At 31.7% G+C, this 17,105-nt stretch overlaps 2 protein-coding genes across 2 annotated transcripts; both read right to left on the bottom strand.

Moving 5' to 3' along the window:
• Positions 1-8,575: 8,575 nt before the first annotated feature.
• Positions 8,576-9,180, bottom strand: LOC142609294 (uncharacterized protein At1g05835-like). Its single transcript, XM_075780871.1, has 2 exons — positions 9,123-9,180; positions 8,576-8,886 (listed from the first exon to the last, which is right to left on the bottom strand). Exons 1-2 carry the CDS (start codon positions 9,178-9,180, stop codon positions 8,576-8,578), a joined length of 369 nt encoding a protein of 122 aa, XP_075636986.1.
• A 6,559-nt stretch (positions 9,181-15,739) lies between these two features.
• LOC142609293 (uncharacterized protein At1g05835-like) lies at positions 15,740-16,334 on the bottom strand. Its single transcript, XM_075780870.1, has 2 exons — positions 16,277-16,334; positions 15,740-16,050 (listed from the first exon to the last, which is right to left on the bottom strand). The coding sequence occupies exons 1-2, from the start codon at positions 16,332-16,334 to the stop codon at positions 15,740-15,742; spliced, it is 369 nt and encodes a 122-aa protein (XP_075636985.1).
• Positions 16,335-17,105: the final 771 nt, after the last annotated feature.

The following is a 17,105-nucleotide window of genomic DNA, read 5'->3' as shown; positions in this document are numbered from 1 at the left end:
ATTTCTTAAATTTATAGTGTAGAAAATGTGTAACTCTATATATGTGTATGTGTGTGTGTATATATATATGGGTTTTACTAACGTATATTAGTAAACTATTTTAAGAAATTTTTTATGAAAAAACGAAAAAGTAATTAAATATTTTAACAACTTTTTTTAGTTTTCTATAAAATTTTTCCCAAAATGAATAATTAATACTTAATATATGCCCTAAGGCCTACATTTATAGAATAAAAAGTGAAACACCTTTTCTGTCTCACACATTATGGAAAAAGAAAAACAAAAAACTCAAATTTATGGAGAGAAAGACATAGACCACCATTATCACCATGAGGCCACCACTCCCTATGATGCAGGCCTCCGCCCACCTAGACAACGACTTGGCCATAGTTTGATGCGGCTTTGCAGGTTTTTTCCTACAAAAATGTTTGGTTCATTGTTATTTTTTATATATAGTTTGGTGGGATTTGATTAGCGAGTTTGATTGTTTGGTGGGTGAAAAAAAAAAAAAGGATTCCTAGGCTGCGTGGAGTTGAAATCATAAATCCAAAGTAAAGACAAGAAGAAAGAGAGTTAGAATTCCATGGCAAAAAGTTATCAATATTATTGAATAAAGATGGCAAGAAGAGAAGTTTATAGAAAACACCAATTTTTTAAGGTTTTTTTCTTCCGTTCCAACTTTTAATTTTTTTTTTTTTTTAGTGAGTGTAATATTATGCCAATTGTGTGATTTTTACGGAAGGATATTCCTATGCGTAAGCACGGGTTACAATTTAGTGTATATTTAAAGGCAAATCTCAAAGAAAATCTAATTAGATTTCAATTGGATCCTCAATTTTGCGTCCTATGTCCTATTTAAATTTTTTGAATTATTTTGCCAAGTAAGTTATTAGTGCAAAACCCAAAGATTTTATATAAAATACTATAGGAAACCCAAAGAGTTTAGATCAAAAACAACATAAATGTTGCAATGGAGAAATTGGATTGTCACAAACGCTAAACTAGCTAAACTCTTTGAATTCTCTCTCGTCAATGGAAACCATGAAATTGTTGATAAAGATTTAGAGAAAAAAAATCTAAGTAAATAACTTTGTTATTACTCAAAGCTTTTAGAGAAGTGAGTGTCTTCATTGCGACATCATTTTCTACCTTATTAGGTCCCTTCCCTCTCTCTCTCTCTCTAGTAAATAGTTTTTTATGTTCAATTATTGTTTCTAGATTTGTTTCTTTCTTTCTTTCATTTTTTTTTATCATTCTCACTAAGGTTCATCTCTCTCTCTCTCTCTCTCTGCAAATTTCTCATTTTTTGGATTTATTTTTTTAATATTTAGCTTGGCCCCTAAAACATTTTCTAGCTCTACCACTAATCATGATCTCATATATTTGTGAACTTCTCATAGAGTCATAGTTCTGACAAATCCGTGAATTAGGATTATGAATTAAAGCGGCTTCACAAAAAAAAAAAATGTTTAAGAATTAAAGCTAAAAACTAATACTGCACGCTGCAAACCTAGTTTCTTGAGAAGTGTTACGTTCATAATATTTTCACTATATTTTCACAACAAATCATTGATGGTAAGTAGTTATCGTTCATATTTTGAGACCCATTACTGAAATTACTGTTTGTCTACCGATAACAATCCATAAAAATATCTTACTTAGGATTTTTGATGAAAATATTATGGACATAACATTTTTCTTATGCTTTTACAATTGTCTAATTTATAAAAGAAATGTTATGTTTACAACATTTTCATAACATTTTCCCAATTAGCTCAGCTGGTAAAGTCTCTAATAGTTGTATAAGAAATCTAGGATTCAACTTCTGCTTACACCAAAAATTGATTGGTGTTTTGGTTTGATAATAAAGAGCTATTATCAAGAGCGGTCGTTATAGGTTGAAACTCTCTAAAAAAAAAAAATACTAAGTGATAGATAGTTATTGGTTATTATGTATGAACAAAAATTAAAAAATAATTTAAATTGTGTTGTAAAATGTTGTAAATTGAATGTAACATTTCTCAATTTATAATGATTTTTTAATAAAATGAAATAATTGTCTTGACAGCATAAATAAGTCAAAAGAAATAATTGCCGTACGTAATCATTTTTTATCTTTTGAAAGACCTTTCACCTATTCAGAAAGACCTTTGAAATTTGATACAATAGAATCCCCTTTTTTTTTCCTGGGATCACTTCAAAGAGCTCGACTCAATGCCAGTTATTAGTTCAACGCACCAAGCAAAATTTGTAGTTGAGATGGTTGCCTCTTTCACTCTCTCCCTTGCAGTTTTGAGATGGCATTATGGCAACATCAAGCAGCTCATGCTATTCGAGGCCCTTTTTGAGTATCCTGATAAACTTATATGGAACATTTTCACACGTGTGGTCATCACCCCTGGCCCTGAGCTTGAGAGTCTTAGACATGGCATTGAAATTTTTCATCAAGGAGTATTATGTTCTGAAATCCAATAAAGCCATCACTGAAAATTTTAAGGTTGTAAAGAAAGCCCCTTTTTTTTCGAGGTGTAAAAAAAGCCCTTAATAATGTTGAATGAATCCTCTTGTGAGTTTCCATTCTCACTAGTATTCCAAATTTTGTTCAGCTTAGATATATTACAGAGCAAATTTTCAGACTTCAAGTTGAAGGGTCCTTACAATTCAGCGACGGGACCACATATAGGCCCAAAGGGGCCCGGGCCCCTCTGATATTAAAAAATATATATGTATATAGTTATATTATATATTACTCCTTAATTCAATTTGGGTCCAAGAAAACATTACTTCGGCCCCCTCCAAAATGAAAATCAAGACCCGACTTAAACAATAACGTCACCCAGCCCAAACAATCGCAATCATCAGCCCAAAAGATAAATAAACTTAAAATCAATTGACAAAAAAACCCTTTTACTACAATCATCAACAATTTTAACAACTCCAAAAAACCCTGAGGTCCGTTTGGATACAGCTTATTGCTGAAAATTGAAAACTGAAAACTGAAAATACTGTACCAAAATAATTTTTAAATGTGTGAATAGTACCGTGGGTCCTATTTTTAATTTTAAAAAATCTGAAAAGTGAAGTTTGTGGGTCCCGTAAACAGTACACGGGACCCACAGAAGTGCTGAAAAGTCAGCAAATGCGGCTACTGTTCATGCACAGTAGCATAAACAGTAATCGCTGTCCCCCTGAATCGTGCATCAGCAGAAGAAAAAAAAAAAAAAAAAAAAAAAACTCAAAATTTTTTCATCAAAACGCAAACGCCAACTTATCCAAACAGCACCTCAGCCCAAACAACAAACAATCATCCGACATTTTACAAGAAATTGACAAAATAATTGTCATAAAAAAAATAATTTCGGTTTGAGAAAGAGAGAGAGAGAGTTGAGAGTTGAGACTAGCGACTTGGTTGAGTGACTTGAGAGAGAGCTGCCATCTATTTCAAGCAGCCATCATTAAAAAATTTATAAAAATAAAAAATAAAAATAAAAATAAAAAGACAACAACACCACTACGACGTCAATATGCAATAAATTTTATCTACTTGTTAGAAATAAAGATTGAGTTTTTATTGAATTTAAATGTTATAATTTTCTTGTGAAGCCATCTATTTTCTATGGCTTGATGATGAATAAAAAAAATACTTAAAAATATTGTTATTGGGAGTAGCTTTGCATTGGAAGTATGAATTCCCTCAAAATAGTACATTTCATCGTCAAACTTGAAGGCCTTGTTTTCCTTGAAGCAGTTAACAAAAAGAAAAATTTGTGCTCATAACAATTGATATCAGAGCCCGCGTTGTGGACAATTCATGCATTAAGCATGTAGGAGCCAAGCCGAGTGATTTTGGTTTATGGCAACAATGCATGCTTAAAATGGTGCAAGAGATATTCGCTGTATTGAATACTCACCATGATCAACTTGCGAATAGTCTAAGTAATATTCAAGTTGAAGATTTATGTGGCTGAAACAAATCAAGATGTAATCAACTTGCAGGTAGCCAAAGTTGTGATCCAGTTGAAGATTTGCACAATCTAAAAGAATCAGGATATCTTAATGGCCAAACTAGTAAAAACCAAGTAGTTCATTCAACATATTCAACTCGAAGCTAGCTTAGTTTAATTTGCTCCACTTTAATGGTGATAAAAAAAATCCTACTGATGTAATTTGTCAGATGGAAAAATTATTGAATTTCAAATATATTTGAGAAAAGGAAATACTTTCTTTAGTTTGTTATCATATTGGAGGAGAAACACAAGTTTGTCAATAAAAAGAAGACAAACTTGAAGATTGTTAAGAGAGAGAGAGACCCTTCCAAAAGTTACCCATGAGGACAAGGGTATAATTGAGGAGGGAATGTCATTTAGCTTTCTTACCATTTAAAATGGTATTTTTGTTATTAGGAATTAGGTAAATCGATAATGATTAGATAAAGGGTCATTCTCTTGTACCTCCTCTTTTTTTTGGGGGTATTGTACCAACGTGAATTTCAGCCATTAAATTTACTTGTTTTAATCTTAATCATTTATATAATTTGAATAGAATATTAGTTACCGGTCAGTCGGGTTAACCTATAAAACCAAAAATAGAAAAAACATACGGTTCTTCTTCTCTCTCACATTGCATCTGATATGAAGCAGGTTCTTCTCTTTCACCGTCTCTTCTTTCCAACCTTCATCGTTGATGTTTTTGGGTAAATCACTGAATCTATTTGTTGGCATCCTATTTGGATCCCTTTGATTTGGATTTGAGGGGCCCAAATCCAAATCCTTTCCATATCCAGGATTTGAGGCATCCAAATCCCTTGATTTCAAATCCTCTCACATTCTTCTTCAAGGAAACAATCTCTTCTACGTTCTTCTTCAAGCTGAAACTGAAGCCACCATTGCTCCCAGTGCTCAGGTTTGTCTCTCTCGACTCATCTTGTCCTCTTCAACGTCTCTATTTGTCTCTTCCACCAATTGTAAATCTGAATCACAAAATATTGATAGGATTGTCTAGGTTTATCTGTGCCTCTGTGGGTTCTGTTTGATTTGCTTATGATTTATTTGTGGGTTTTGTTTGATTTGCTTCTTATTTTTTGTGAGCTTGTATCTACTCGTAAGGATGGGAATTGGGCTTTACTACATGCTACCAAAACAAAGTAGACCAATTGTTGTGTCCTTTCTACTATTTTGACAATTTCCTAATATCTAAAATGGAAGAACACCCCAATAAATCTATATTTCAATTTTTTTATTGATAATTTGATAGTCACAATAGCACAGGACGTAACTAGAATATTCATGTATGTGATAAGTGATCGACCCTAACGCAACAGTAGAGCAAGGAGGAGATTGTCCCTAGCTCTGATTTTCAACCTCTTCCTCCCACCCCCACCTTCCAATTTTGATCCCTTAGCCACACCTTGGAGTTCCACTTGAATTTGATTAACAATATCAATATTTACAAAATTTATTCAACTAATAATAAATTATAATTAACAAAATCCGAATAGATATTTTTAAAAAAATCTTCAATTCTTTTGTTTTTATGACTATGTTTCTGTGCATAAGTACAAGTTACAATCTAGTTTTCAGTTATTGGAAAATCCAAACTAACATCATTTTTTGGGACAACAGGAACCAAAATTGGTAGCATCCTTTTGGACTCGTCATTATTAATATAAGAACCTTTCTAAAAAAATTTGAAAAAAAAAAACTAATAAGAATCTAAAATGGCTTTTTTTTGTAATAAAAAATATAATGGCATGTTTTTTTTTGTCATGTTAACCACACCCCCTACGTGGACAAGTAGGCCACATCACAGTCTAATTTGGGTACTATATGTAACTTGACTACACAACAATTTGTTGCTCTCCTCATGTACTTAAATGTTTCACAGTGCCATAAATTTACAAAAAAATTCATATTTTAACAATGCTCAGGAGAAGAGGGTAGAAGAGGGTGGCAATCCTTACACGCCGAGGGCAACATAGATAGAGATTGGCATTATCGCGCTCACTAGTGAGGATTAGGGATACTCAAACCCAAGATCTAAGTGTTATTGGCCCAACGCACTTTTCCATCCCATACATTGCTACTTAAGATCCCAGCCAAAAAAAAAAAAAAAAAAACACTCACACGCTTGCTGCAATACAAAAAAGGAAAGGAGAGACATAAATGCTATGAAGGAACATGACCGTGGTAAAATTCAGTGCTATCCAACGATATATATTATATATTGATCACATAATTAAAATCCCATACAAATAAAATTCAAGCTCTTATTTTGACGATGACTAGAAATCATGTAAAGTGAATCTACCAAGAATATCATAAGCTCTAAAGAGATAGTTTTCACCTAAGCAAAGCTTTTAATAAATTTATCTCATTTTACCTTCTAACTAAGTTAAGATTTTAATGACTTATTAATTTTTTTTTATTTCTAGTCCTTAATAAATAACAGAACTCTTAATTTTTTTTTTTTATACAAGATAGAATTCTACTCTAACCTAATCTAAGTGTATATATGTACGAAACTCCCTCCTATAGACTTAAATATCGGCCCTTACCTCCCACAATCCTTAAGTATAAATGTTTGTGGAGTGACCATCGCACCAAAGGTGTGCAGTGGTTAAGAGAACTCTTTCATTTATAGACTTAAATCTCGGCCCTTACCTCCCACAATCCTTAAGTATAAGTGCTTGTGGAGTGACCATCGCACCAAAGGTGTGCGATGGTTAAGAGAACTCTTTCATTTAGCCTACTATGAGTACTATCTCATTTGCTTTTAATTGCCATCATATTTCACTCTTTAGTTTTTTACCAAAGCAAAGTTGTAAATGAATGTATATCTATTTAACCTTCTGTGTGCATTTGGCTCTAAATTAAAAAATCAATTTATTTTACTATTCAACTTATTGTTAATATTATTTATGGGTCCCACTGTACTTTTGGTACTATTCATAGGTCTCACAGTACTATTTCAACTAACTTTTACCTTTATCTATAGTACTTTTAGCAAAAAAATTTCAATTTTAGCAAAATAAGCGAATCCTAAATAGACAATCTATCTAAGCAAAGATTTTAATAATTTCTTTAATTTTTATTATTTATTTATATTCCGCAATAAATAGTTTTGTTTACTTACCATTCAAATTTTAATAAAATTTATCAAAACCACTTACCATTATATAGGAAAAGGAAAAAATAGCTACTTTATATATACATACATACATACATAGATATATATATATATATATATATATATATATATATATATATATATATATATATATAGAGAGAGAGAGAGAGAGAGAGAGAGAGAGAGAGAGAGAGAGAGAGAGAGAGAGAGGTTCAAATTATACATAGTGTAACTTTAACTAATGTTACATCATCCAATATTTTTTAATTAGATGTGAATTTTAATAAATCTACCACTGGATTATATTATCTTTGTATATTCTCTATACTTACAAAAAATAAAAATGATCAAAGATCAATAGCTATGTCATCAATTAATTGTTTAAATTAATGTTTTTGTAGCTTAAAATAATACAAAGAATACGAGTTTATAGATCAAATGGTAAATTGCATTCGATTGACTTGAAAATTGTCATGCATGTTAAGAACATATAGAACATTTAATTTAATGGTTGAATTTTCAAAATATGAATTTAATAACAAGTTTTTTTTTTTTTATACAATATAGAATTTCTACTCTAACATAATCTAAGTATATATGTGTGTGAAGCTCCCTCCTGGAGACTTGAACCCCGGCCCTTGCCCCCATACTCCATAAGCATTTATATCTGTGGAGTGACCATTGCACCAATGGTGTGCGGTGGTGAATTTAATAACAAGTTATTAAATAGTGTAATATTACTTAAAGTTTACACTAGATGCAACTTGAAATCAACCCATATATATATATATATATATATATATATATATATATATATATATATTGTTAGTATTGTATTTTGAACCTATTTGATATATTGGGTAAAAGAGACGAGTTAATTTTTTTATGGAAAATATTCATTTAATTTGTTGAAAAAAGTATTGTATTAAAATTCAAGTGATTTTCAAATCGCAAAAGCATTTGCTACAACACAAAAACTTAAAAGAGAGGCAATGCTATATAAAAGAGCATGAATGACATGCTACAATTCAAATGTAGGTTTGAAAATCAAAATTTTATGCTGCCCATGATATTATTATTAACGTAGACCACATAATTGAAATCGAGTACAACAATAAAGCTCTTATTTAGATGAAAAATCATCTAATTTAAATGAATTGACCAAAAACATCAGACACTTTGGGAAACATCCTTAAGAACAATTGATTACACCATGTGCAACTTGAAATAAAAAATTTAAAGGAGAGGCAATGCTATATAAAAGAGCATGGACGACATGCTGCAATTCAAATGAAGGTTTGAAAATCAAAATTTTATGCTGCACATGATATTATTATTAACGTAGACAACATAATTGAAATCGAGTACAACAATAAAGCTCTTATTTAGATGAAAAACCATCTAATTTAAATGAATCTACAAAAAACATCAGGCACTTTGAGAAACCTCCTTAAGAACAATTGATTTGGGAAGAAAGTGGCTGGAATGAAAATGAAGTGTCCCAAGCATAGGTGAAGCTAACTGAAGAAGATGGCTGAACTGGCAAACCATTGTTAACAAGGCATTCATTGCCGGACTGAGACAAGACCGAGGGGTCAACAGGTTTCACTGTCTGAAAACCATTGCAGGACAATTTCAAATCTGATAGGGAACATGGGCAGCCATTGTTGATTGTTACACTCCACACTGGCTTTTGTTGCACAACTTCTCCAGTTTTAGATTGTTTGATGGTTACTTGGCTTAGGGTGCATTGACAATTTCCTACAATTAAAGAAACATAAACAAATTAGAAATACTAAATCAAATTCAGAAGCATGAACAACATGAACATGAACACTGAAACTAACAAACCTTTAATCCAAAAACATTCAAAATACAAGAATCGTTCATATGCCTTCATATTATAAAATGAAATGTTCCTTTTCATATAATATCATCTTTTTGTTTAAACGAAAGAAATGCCCTTCGGGATTGTATGCATTGATAGAATCCTTTACCTTTGCCAACGAAACTGAGGACGAAAAGTACACAAAGAAATTTGATGAAAGTAGCCATTGCTAAAAACTTTTTTGATGAAATTAGTTTCTCTACTTTTTTCTGAATGTAATGTTAAAGGACCTCGTCTAATTTATAGTGATTTTTGAATCAAACAAATTAATTGCCTTGATCTTTTACTTTAAAAGCTATATATTTTCCTATTTAGAAAGACCATTAGAATTGAGATTATGAATCAAAACTAGCATTAAATGTTAAGCAAATATGGTTACTTCTTGGTGATTATGCTATGGGGACTTGACTTTTCAAAAATCTCTCATTCCTCTTATATTTTTGGTAAAAAAAGTTATCTTTAGATATAAATTTAAATGATAGCCCCCTAGATTTTTACTAAAAACATGTAACTCGTTTATTTAGATAATTAATGCTTCGTTTTTGTTTCCTCTAATTGCTCTTGCAATATTAATAGCTCATTAATTCAAAATATATTTAATGTATTTGATAAAAATGGAAAATTTTGTATATTATTAATACACTATTTTTTTTCCTCTAATAATTAATCTTATACCATGATAATATATCTTAGAAATATATAAGTAAATTTTTTTTAATAAAAATTTTATTTTTTTAATTTTTAATTTAAAAATTAGAGATCTGAAATTTTATCCTTTTAGAAGAAATATTAAATGTGACTTATGCTAATTCGAAGTTAAAAATCTTTTAGTATTTATTAATATTATATATATAATTTGATCTATGTAAGAAAATTGCATTTGTTAAATGGTTATTTTTTGGATTTATTTTTAATATATTTAGCTTGGCCCCCCAAAGAAATTTGCTAGCTCTGCCACTAATCATATTTGATCTCATATATTTGTGATCTTCTCATAGAGTCATAGTTATGACAAATCCGTGATTTGGGGTTATAAATTAAAGCAACTTCACCAAAAAAAAAAAAAAAGTTTAAGAAGTAAAGCTATAAAAACTATACTGCACGCGGCTAGTCTAGTTTCTTAAGAAGTTCTATATTCACAATATTTTTACTACATTTTCACAATAAATCATAGGTATTAAGTTGTTATTGGTCATAATTGGAGATCTACTACTAAAATTATTGTTTGTCCACCAATAACAATCCGTAACAATATATTACTTATGATTTGTAGTGAAAATTTTGTGGACATAACATTTTTCTTATACTTTTACAATTGTCTAATTTATAAGAGAAACACTATGTCCACAACATTTTCACAATACTTTCGCAACAAAATCCTAAGTGGCAGGTTATTGGTTGTTACGTATGGGTAAAAAAGTAATTTAAATTGTGGAATCAAATTAAAACAAATAATAATTTACCACTTATAATTTGTTGTAAATGTATTATAAAAATACTGTGAACATAGCATTTCTCAATTTATAATGATTTTTCAATCAAATGAAATAATTGCCTTTATTTTTTAGGAAGATGAAATAATTGCCTTGATAGCAGAAATAAGTCAAAAGAAATAATTGCCGTGATCATTTTTTTTTTTTTTCTTTTGAAAGACCTTTCACCAATTTAGAAAGACCTATGAAATTTGATACCATAGAATCCCTTTTTATTTTTACTGGGATCACTTCAAATAGCTCGAGTCAATTAATGCCAGTTATTAGTTCAATGCACCATGCAAAATTTGTAGTTGAGATGGTTGCCTCTTTCACTCTCTCCCTTGCAGTTTTGAGATGGCAACATCAAACAGCTCATGCTATTCAAGGCCCTTTTAAGTATCCTGATAACCTTATATGGAACATTTTCACACATGTTGCCGTAACCGTTGAGCTTGAAAGTCTTAGACATGACATTGAAATTTTCATCAAGAAGTATTAACTATTATGTTCTGAAATCCAATAAAGCCATCACTGAAAATTTTAAGGTTGTAAAGAAAGCCCCTTTTTTTTTCAAGATGTAAAGAAAGCCCTTAATAATGTTGAATGAGTCCTCTTGTGAATTTCCATTCTCTCCAGTATACCAAATTCTGTTCAGCTTAAATATATTACAAAGCAAATTTTTAGACCCCTCATGTTGGAGTGGCGAAGTCAGGAATTTATCTTGGGGGGCCATATAATTTTTTTTTGGTATGAAATGTAAAATAATAATGTACAATATTTTATAACTCAATATGTGTTATAAACAAAAGTGTATTAATTAAAATTAAACAATCATTAGAAAAGATTGACAAAACGATTTAATATCTTTAATCAACTATGAAAAGGGCAAAGTCACAAAACATAAAATAATATAAAAGTTAAACATCTTTTTTCAAAACTGTAACCTGTGCTCTTTGAGAGATCTAAAGTCATCAAGTATTGATGACTTTTCAATTTTTCTATTGCTATGTACAAATAAGCCTTAAGGGTCCGTTTGGATAGAGCTTATTGCTGAAAACTGAAAACTGAAAACTGAAAACTGAAAACACTGTACCAAAATAATTTTTAAATGTGTGAATAGTGCCGTGGGTCCCATTTTTAATTTTAAAAAATCTGAAAAGTGAAGTTTGTGGCTCTGTGAACAGTACACGGGACCCACAAATTTGCTGAAAGTCAACAAATCGGCTACTGTTCATGCACAGTAGCATGAACAGTAGCCGCTTCTCCTATGAAACGGGTGAAAAAAAAAAAAAAAAAAAAAAAAAAGCTGAACGCAGACGCCCTTTTTTCATCCGTATCCAAACTCAGCCTAAATGTGTTGGAATGAAAATTATAATTTCTTTTCCTTTTCTGCAGAGGTTTTTTTTTTTTTTTTTATGGGAAGATTTGACTTTTATACATTATTTGTAATAGAGGAAACATCATGAATACATGCAAGCTCTACGTGGCTAGGACACTCCTCTAGCCATGCAATGTAATTTTCAATATTAGCTGCATATTGAGCCAACAAGTGGGCAGGCCCATTTGCCTGCCTTTTTGTATGGGAAAAGGCAATAGTTCTAAAAGCCTGTGCACTGTGGATAGTTCCTGCAATTATATTTTGCACTGAAGCCGTATTCTCTCCTAGTCCTTGAAGCGCATTGTGGATACACATAGAGTCTCCCTCCAATGTTACATCCCTTACAATAACATCCAGAGCGAACTGCACCCCAACTTCCATTGCCTTAGCTTCTATCTCCAAAGCCCCTAAAGGAAGAGCCAACTTCCGACTGAGAGCAGCAATCAACTTACCTGCTGAATCACATATTAGCACACCAATACCCACCTGCTTCCGTTTGGCAAAAATGGCTCCATCCACGGTCACTTTGTATTGACCCGGCTGTGGAGGACTCCATTTTATCACATCTGTACGCTGTTTTGGAGGGGCCAGTGGACGCTCATTCGCAGTCTGAAAATCATCCAACACCCTTAACGAGCTTCTCACAATTGCTCGGCCATCTCTGCGCTTTCCGCCGTGTCTAACAGTATTTCTATCCTTCCATATTCCCAGCATATTGCTATAGCACGCTCCACCAAGCCCAGGTAAGATTCTGTCCACCTTTGTAACTGCCACATCACGTCCATAAACTGCCACACTGGGCTAATCTCAAACGGAATTACCAACTTGCTTGAAGACCAAATTTCTTTGACCTTATCACAGAGTCAAAATATGTGGCAAGTGGATTCAGGTGCTTTCCCACATGCTTCACAGATGCAGTCCTGAGTAATGTTTCTTTTCCTTAGGTTCTCTTTGGTGACTAGAATATTTTTGCAGGCTTTCCAGACAAAATGTTTGATCTTGTTTGTCACGTTCATATTTCATAGGCGCCTCCACAATTGCTTTAAAGCCATAGGGTCTGAGCTTTCAGGCATACCTCCACCAGAATGCATGTCTTGGGCCAGTTTATATGCACTCCTTACAGTGAACTTCCCATTTTTGTTACCCGTCCATATCACACAATCCCTCCCTCCATGTGCACTCAGCAGGATACTTAGAATGGCTTCGACATCCTCGGGGAGAAAGTTTTGGCGGATAAGGCCCTCCATCCACTCCATTCGGTCCCCATCAATCAAGTTGCACGCCCTACCACCTTGCAGGCTCGTACATTCAGGTGTGACCACCCTATAAGTGCTTGGATTTTGCAGCCACTTGTCCTTTCATATCTGAATATTTTCTCCATCACCCACCTGCCACCTTATGCCCCTTTTAACCATTTCTTGGGCTGCCCATAAACTTCTCCATGCAAAGGACGGCTGACTTCCTAGATTAGCCTCAATAAAATTGCATCTTAGGAAGTACTTGGTTTTATATACACGGTAGAAAAGTGAAGATGAGTTTGTTTGTAACCTTGTGAAGGTAATGGTTAAAATACCTATATGTTTATTTTAAAGATGTTGAATGTTTAATTATTATATTTTATTGATATATGTATTTATAGATTGTATTTTATTTAAACTCTCTTAAATATATATATGTATATTTTAGGTGTGAGGGCTAAAATAATAAAATTATTTAAAAATTTTCAAATTATTTAGGATATTTTAAAAAAAAAAAAAAATTTTTTTTTTTTTGAAAAATTTTGGGGGCCTAGGCCCCCCTCGGTCTTCAAGTGGCTACGCCACTGGGGAAGGTCCTTACATCTAATTTATCCATTGGAGTACATATGAGTGGAATTGTTTAGATTAATAGGAAGTTATTTCTTATGTCTTTTTATCATTTAAAATTGTATTTTTGTTATTAAGAGGCGGGTAAATAGATAAAGTTTGGATAAATTACTAGATTAGTCTTTAAATAAATCTTATCTACTTGTAGTAAATAAAGATTGGGTTTCTATTGAATTTGAATGTTATAATTTTCTTGCAAAGCCATCTATTTCTATGGCTTGATGATGAATAACAAAACATGCTGAAAAATATTGTTATTGGGAGAAGTTTCGCATTGGAGGTATGGTGGTCATTTTTGCAGGGAAACTATCTATGATCAAAATATCATTTCAACCACATGTATTTGTGATTTTCCAAAGAACCTATCTATGGTCCACATTTCTTTTCAATCACACGCATTTGTGAAAAAAAAGAGACTACTTCAAGCTATAAACCGCTATACATTTTTTTGTTTTGTTTTGTATGAGGTAAACTGCTATCCTTAATAGTTTAAATTTGGTGAATAAGTATTGTCCAATTTGAAGATCATTGGTTGCTTAGAAATGTGACCATGATTGGAGACTCCATGTATTGGTCAAGGAAAATCCTCTTTGGAATATTATTTTCACTACTCTTTGGAGTGGACACTATCATTTGCTTCGCGAAAAATGAATACTTCAATCGTGTGTGCTGTTCAACTGCTCATACTCAAAAAGAGTTGCTTTTTATTTGTTCACTTTTTGCTTCAATGTTACCTCATACATTGTGATGACTTGCTATGACTTTAGGCTCCACAATTCATCACCATGATAGATTAGTATATTAGGGTTATCCGATCAAATGACAATGGTTTTTAATATCATGTGAAAACGATTGTGAACAATTTTGTGTCTAGAAAAATGTGATTATAGACTAAAGAGAGCTAACTGTGACTATATTTTCGTGGCAATTGACCGCAGGTTGTTAGGCAATGGGGAAGTGAAAAGATCAGGAAAAGGAGGGCGACAAGACCCCTTTATTTACACGGTATTTGAACTCCTCACAATTTCAGTACTTTCTAAGTTCTAAATTCTAATTTTGTACCCCCTAAAATGAAAGCCAACATATTTAGATTTGAGGAAAGGTTGTAATGTCAAGCATGTGTTCAACATGTTTGTTTATCATTTTTGTCTATGTAATATAAGTTCGATTGATTGCTTTGTTTTCTTTATTTTGGTGCAGAAGCATGAGGAAGTTGGGAGTTATTACTTATTAGGATCCGGTCAAATGGAGAGTTTGGGTCATGTCTTGCTACTAGCTAGTGAAGCTTTTGTCAAATAGCGCCTAGGGGTAGCGGGTGGGGCTAAGTGATAAGGATACTGCTAATATTAAAGGCCGTTTTGTAGAAGAGTTTGAGTAATTTTGTTTGAGTGTTTTTTACATACCTGTAAGTGAAAATGTATGTGAAAATGTGTATAATATCATTTAAAATGTAAAAATGTGTGTTAGAACTCAGCTACTAAACAGGGCCTAAAATATTATGGCATCTTTGTAATTTTACTTTGAAATTTATGTTTGCATATGGAAAGAAGATATCTCTATCCCAACTTTCATATAATACTTTTTCGGACTATATAAAAGATTTTCTTATATGACGTTGTGCTACGGGATCATTCCTATTTTCCTTAAGAGGTCAAAGGAAACATAGAATATTTTCCCACTATTATTCTGCATGTTAGAATCCATGAATGCTCTGCTTCCTAGTTAGATGGGCATGTAAATTACTAGAAGTTGAGACTTCTTCTGTTCATAAGCAAAATTAAACAGGAAAAATAATTTATTAATGTTTGGATGCGGCTGTTGAGCTGGAATGGAGATGGAATGGCAGAATGATGAAATTCAGTCAAATCAAAATTTTATGTTGCCCATGATATTATTATTAACGTAGACAACATAATTGAAATAGAGTACAACTATAAAGCTCTTATTTAGATGAAAAATCATCTAATTTAAATGAGTCTACCAAAAACTTGCACTTTGGGAAACCTCCTTAAGAACAATTGATTTGGGAAGAAAGTGGCTGGAATGAAAATGAAGTGTCCCAAGCATAGGTGAAGCTAAGTGAAGAAGATGGTGCAACAGGGACACCATTGTTAACTAGACATTCGTTGCCTGACTTAGACAATATCGAAGGCTCAACAGGTTTCACTGTCTGAAAACCATTGCAGGACAATTTCAAATTTGATTGGGAACATGGGCAGCCATTGTTGATTGTCACACTCCACACTGGCTTTTGTTGCACTACTTCTCCAGTTTTAGATTGTTTGATGGTTACTTGGCTTAGGGTGCATTGACAATTTCCTACAATTAAAGAAACATAAACAAATTAGAGATACTAAATCAAATTCAGAAGCATGAACAACAAGAACATGAACACTAAAACTGACAAACCTTACATTCAAAATACAAGAATCGTTCATATGCCTTCATATTATAAAACAAAATGTTCATTTTCATATAATATCATCTTTTTGTTTAAACGAAAGAAATGCCTTTCAGGATTGTATGCATTGATAGAATCCTTTACCTTTGCCAACGAAACTGAGGACGAAAAGTACACAAAGAAATTTTATGAAAGTAGTCATTGCTAAAAACTTTTTTGATGAAATTAGTTTCTCTACTTTTTTCTGAATGTAATGTTATAGGACCTTGTCTAATTTATAGTGATTTTTGAATCGAACAAATTAATTGCCTTGATCTTTTACTGTAAAAGCTATATATTTTCCTATTTAGAAAGACCATTAGAATTGAGATTATGAATCAAAACTAGCATTAAATGTTCAGCAAATATGTTTACTGCTCGGTGATTATGCTATGGGGGCTTGACTTTTCAAAAATCTCCCATTCCTCTTATATTTTTGGTAAAAAAAATTATCTTTAGATATAAATTTAAATGATAGCCCCCTAGATTTTTACTAAAAACATGTAACTCGTTTATTTAGATAATTAATGCTTCATTTTTGTTTCCTCTAATTGCTCTTGCAATATTAATAACTCATTAATTCAAAATGTATTTAATTTATTTGATAAAAATGGAAAATTTTGTATATTATTAATACACTATTTTTTTCCTCTAATAATTAATCTTATACCATGACAATATATCTTAGAAATATATAAGTAAATTTTTTTTAATAAAAAATTTATTTTTTTATTTTTAATTTAAAAATTAGAGATCTGAAATTTTATCCTTTTAGAAGAAATATTAAATGTTGATCTCATGCTAATTCGGAGTTAAAAATCTTTTAGTATTTATTAATATTTTATATATATATATATAATTTGATATATGTAAGAAAATTGCATTTGTTAAAATGTTATTTTTTGGATTTATTTTTAATATATTTAGCTTGGCC

Source organism: Castanea sativa, chromosome 9, assembly GCF_040712315.1.
Source record: "Castanea sativa cultivar Marrone di Chiusa Pesio chromosome 9, ASM4071231v1".
NCBI classification, from domain to species: Eukaryota; Viridiplantae; Streptophyta; class Magnoliopsida; order Fagales; family Fagaceae; genus Castanea; species Castanea sativa.
Note: the sequence above shows the minus strand (reverse complement) of the source record. Positions and strands in the feature narration are given on the sequence as shown.

Coding starts and splice junctions, on each gene's coding strand:
- LOC142609293 (XM_075780870.1), bottom strand. CDS start 16,334: ATGACTACTTTCATAAAATTTCTTTGTGTACTTTTCGTCCTCAGTTTC. Junction 16,051..16,276: donor CCTCAGTTTCGTTGGCAAAG/GTAAAGGATTCT, acceptor CTTTAATTGTAG/GAAATTGTCAATGCACCCTA.
- LOC142609294 (XM_075780871.1), bottom strand. CDS start 9,180: ATGGCTACTTTCATCAAATTTCTTTGTGTACTTTTCGTCCTCAGTTTC. Junction 8,887..9,122: donor CCTCAGTTTCGTTGGCAAAG/GTAAAGGATTCT, acceptor CTTTAATTGTAG/GAAATTGTCAATGCACCCTA.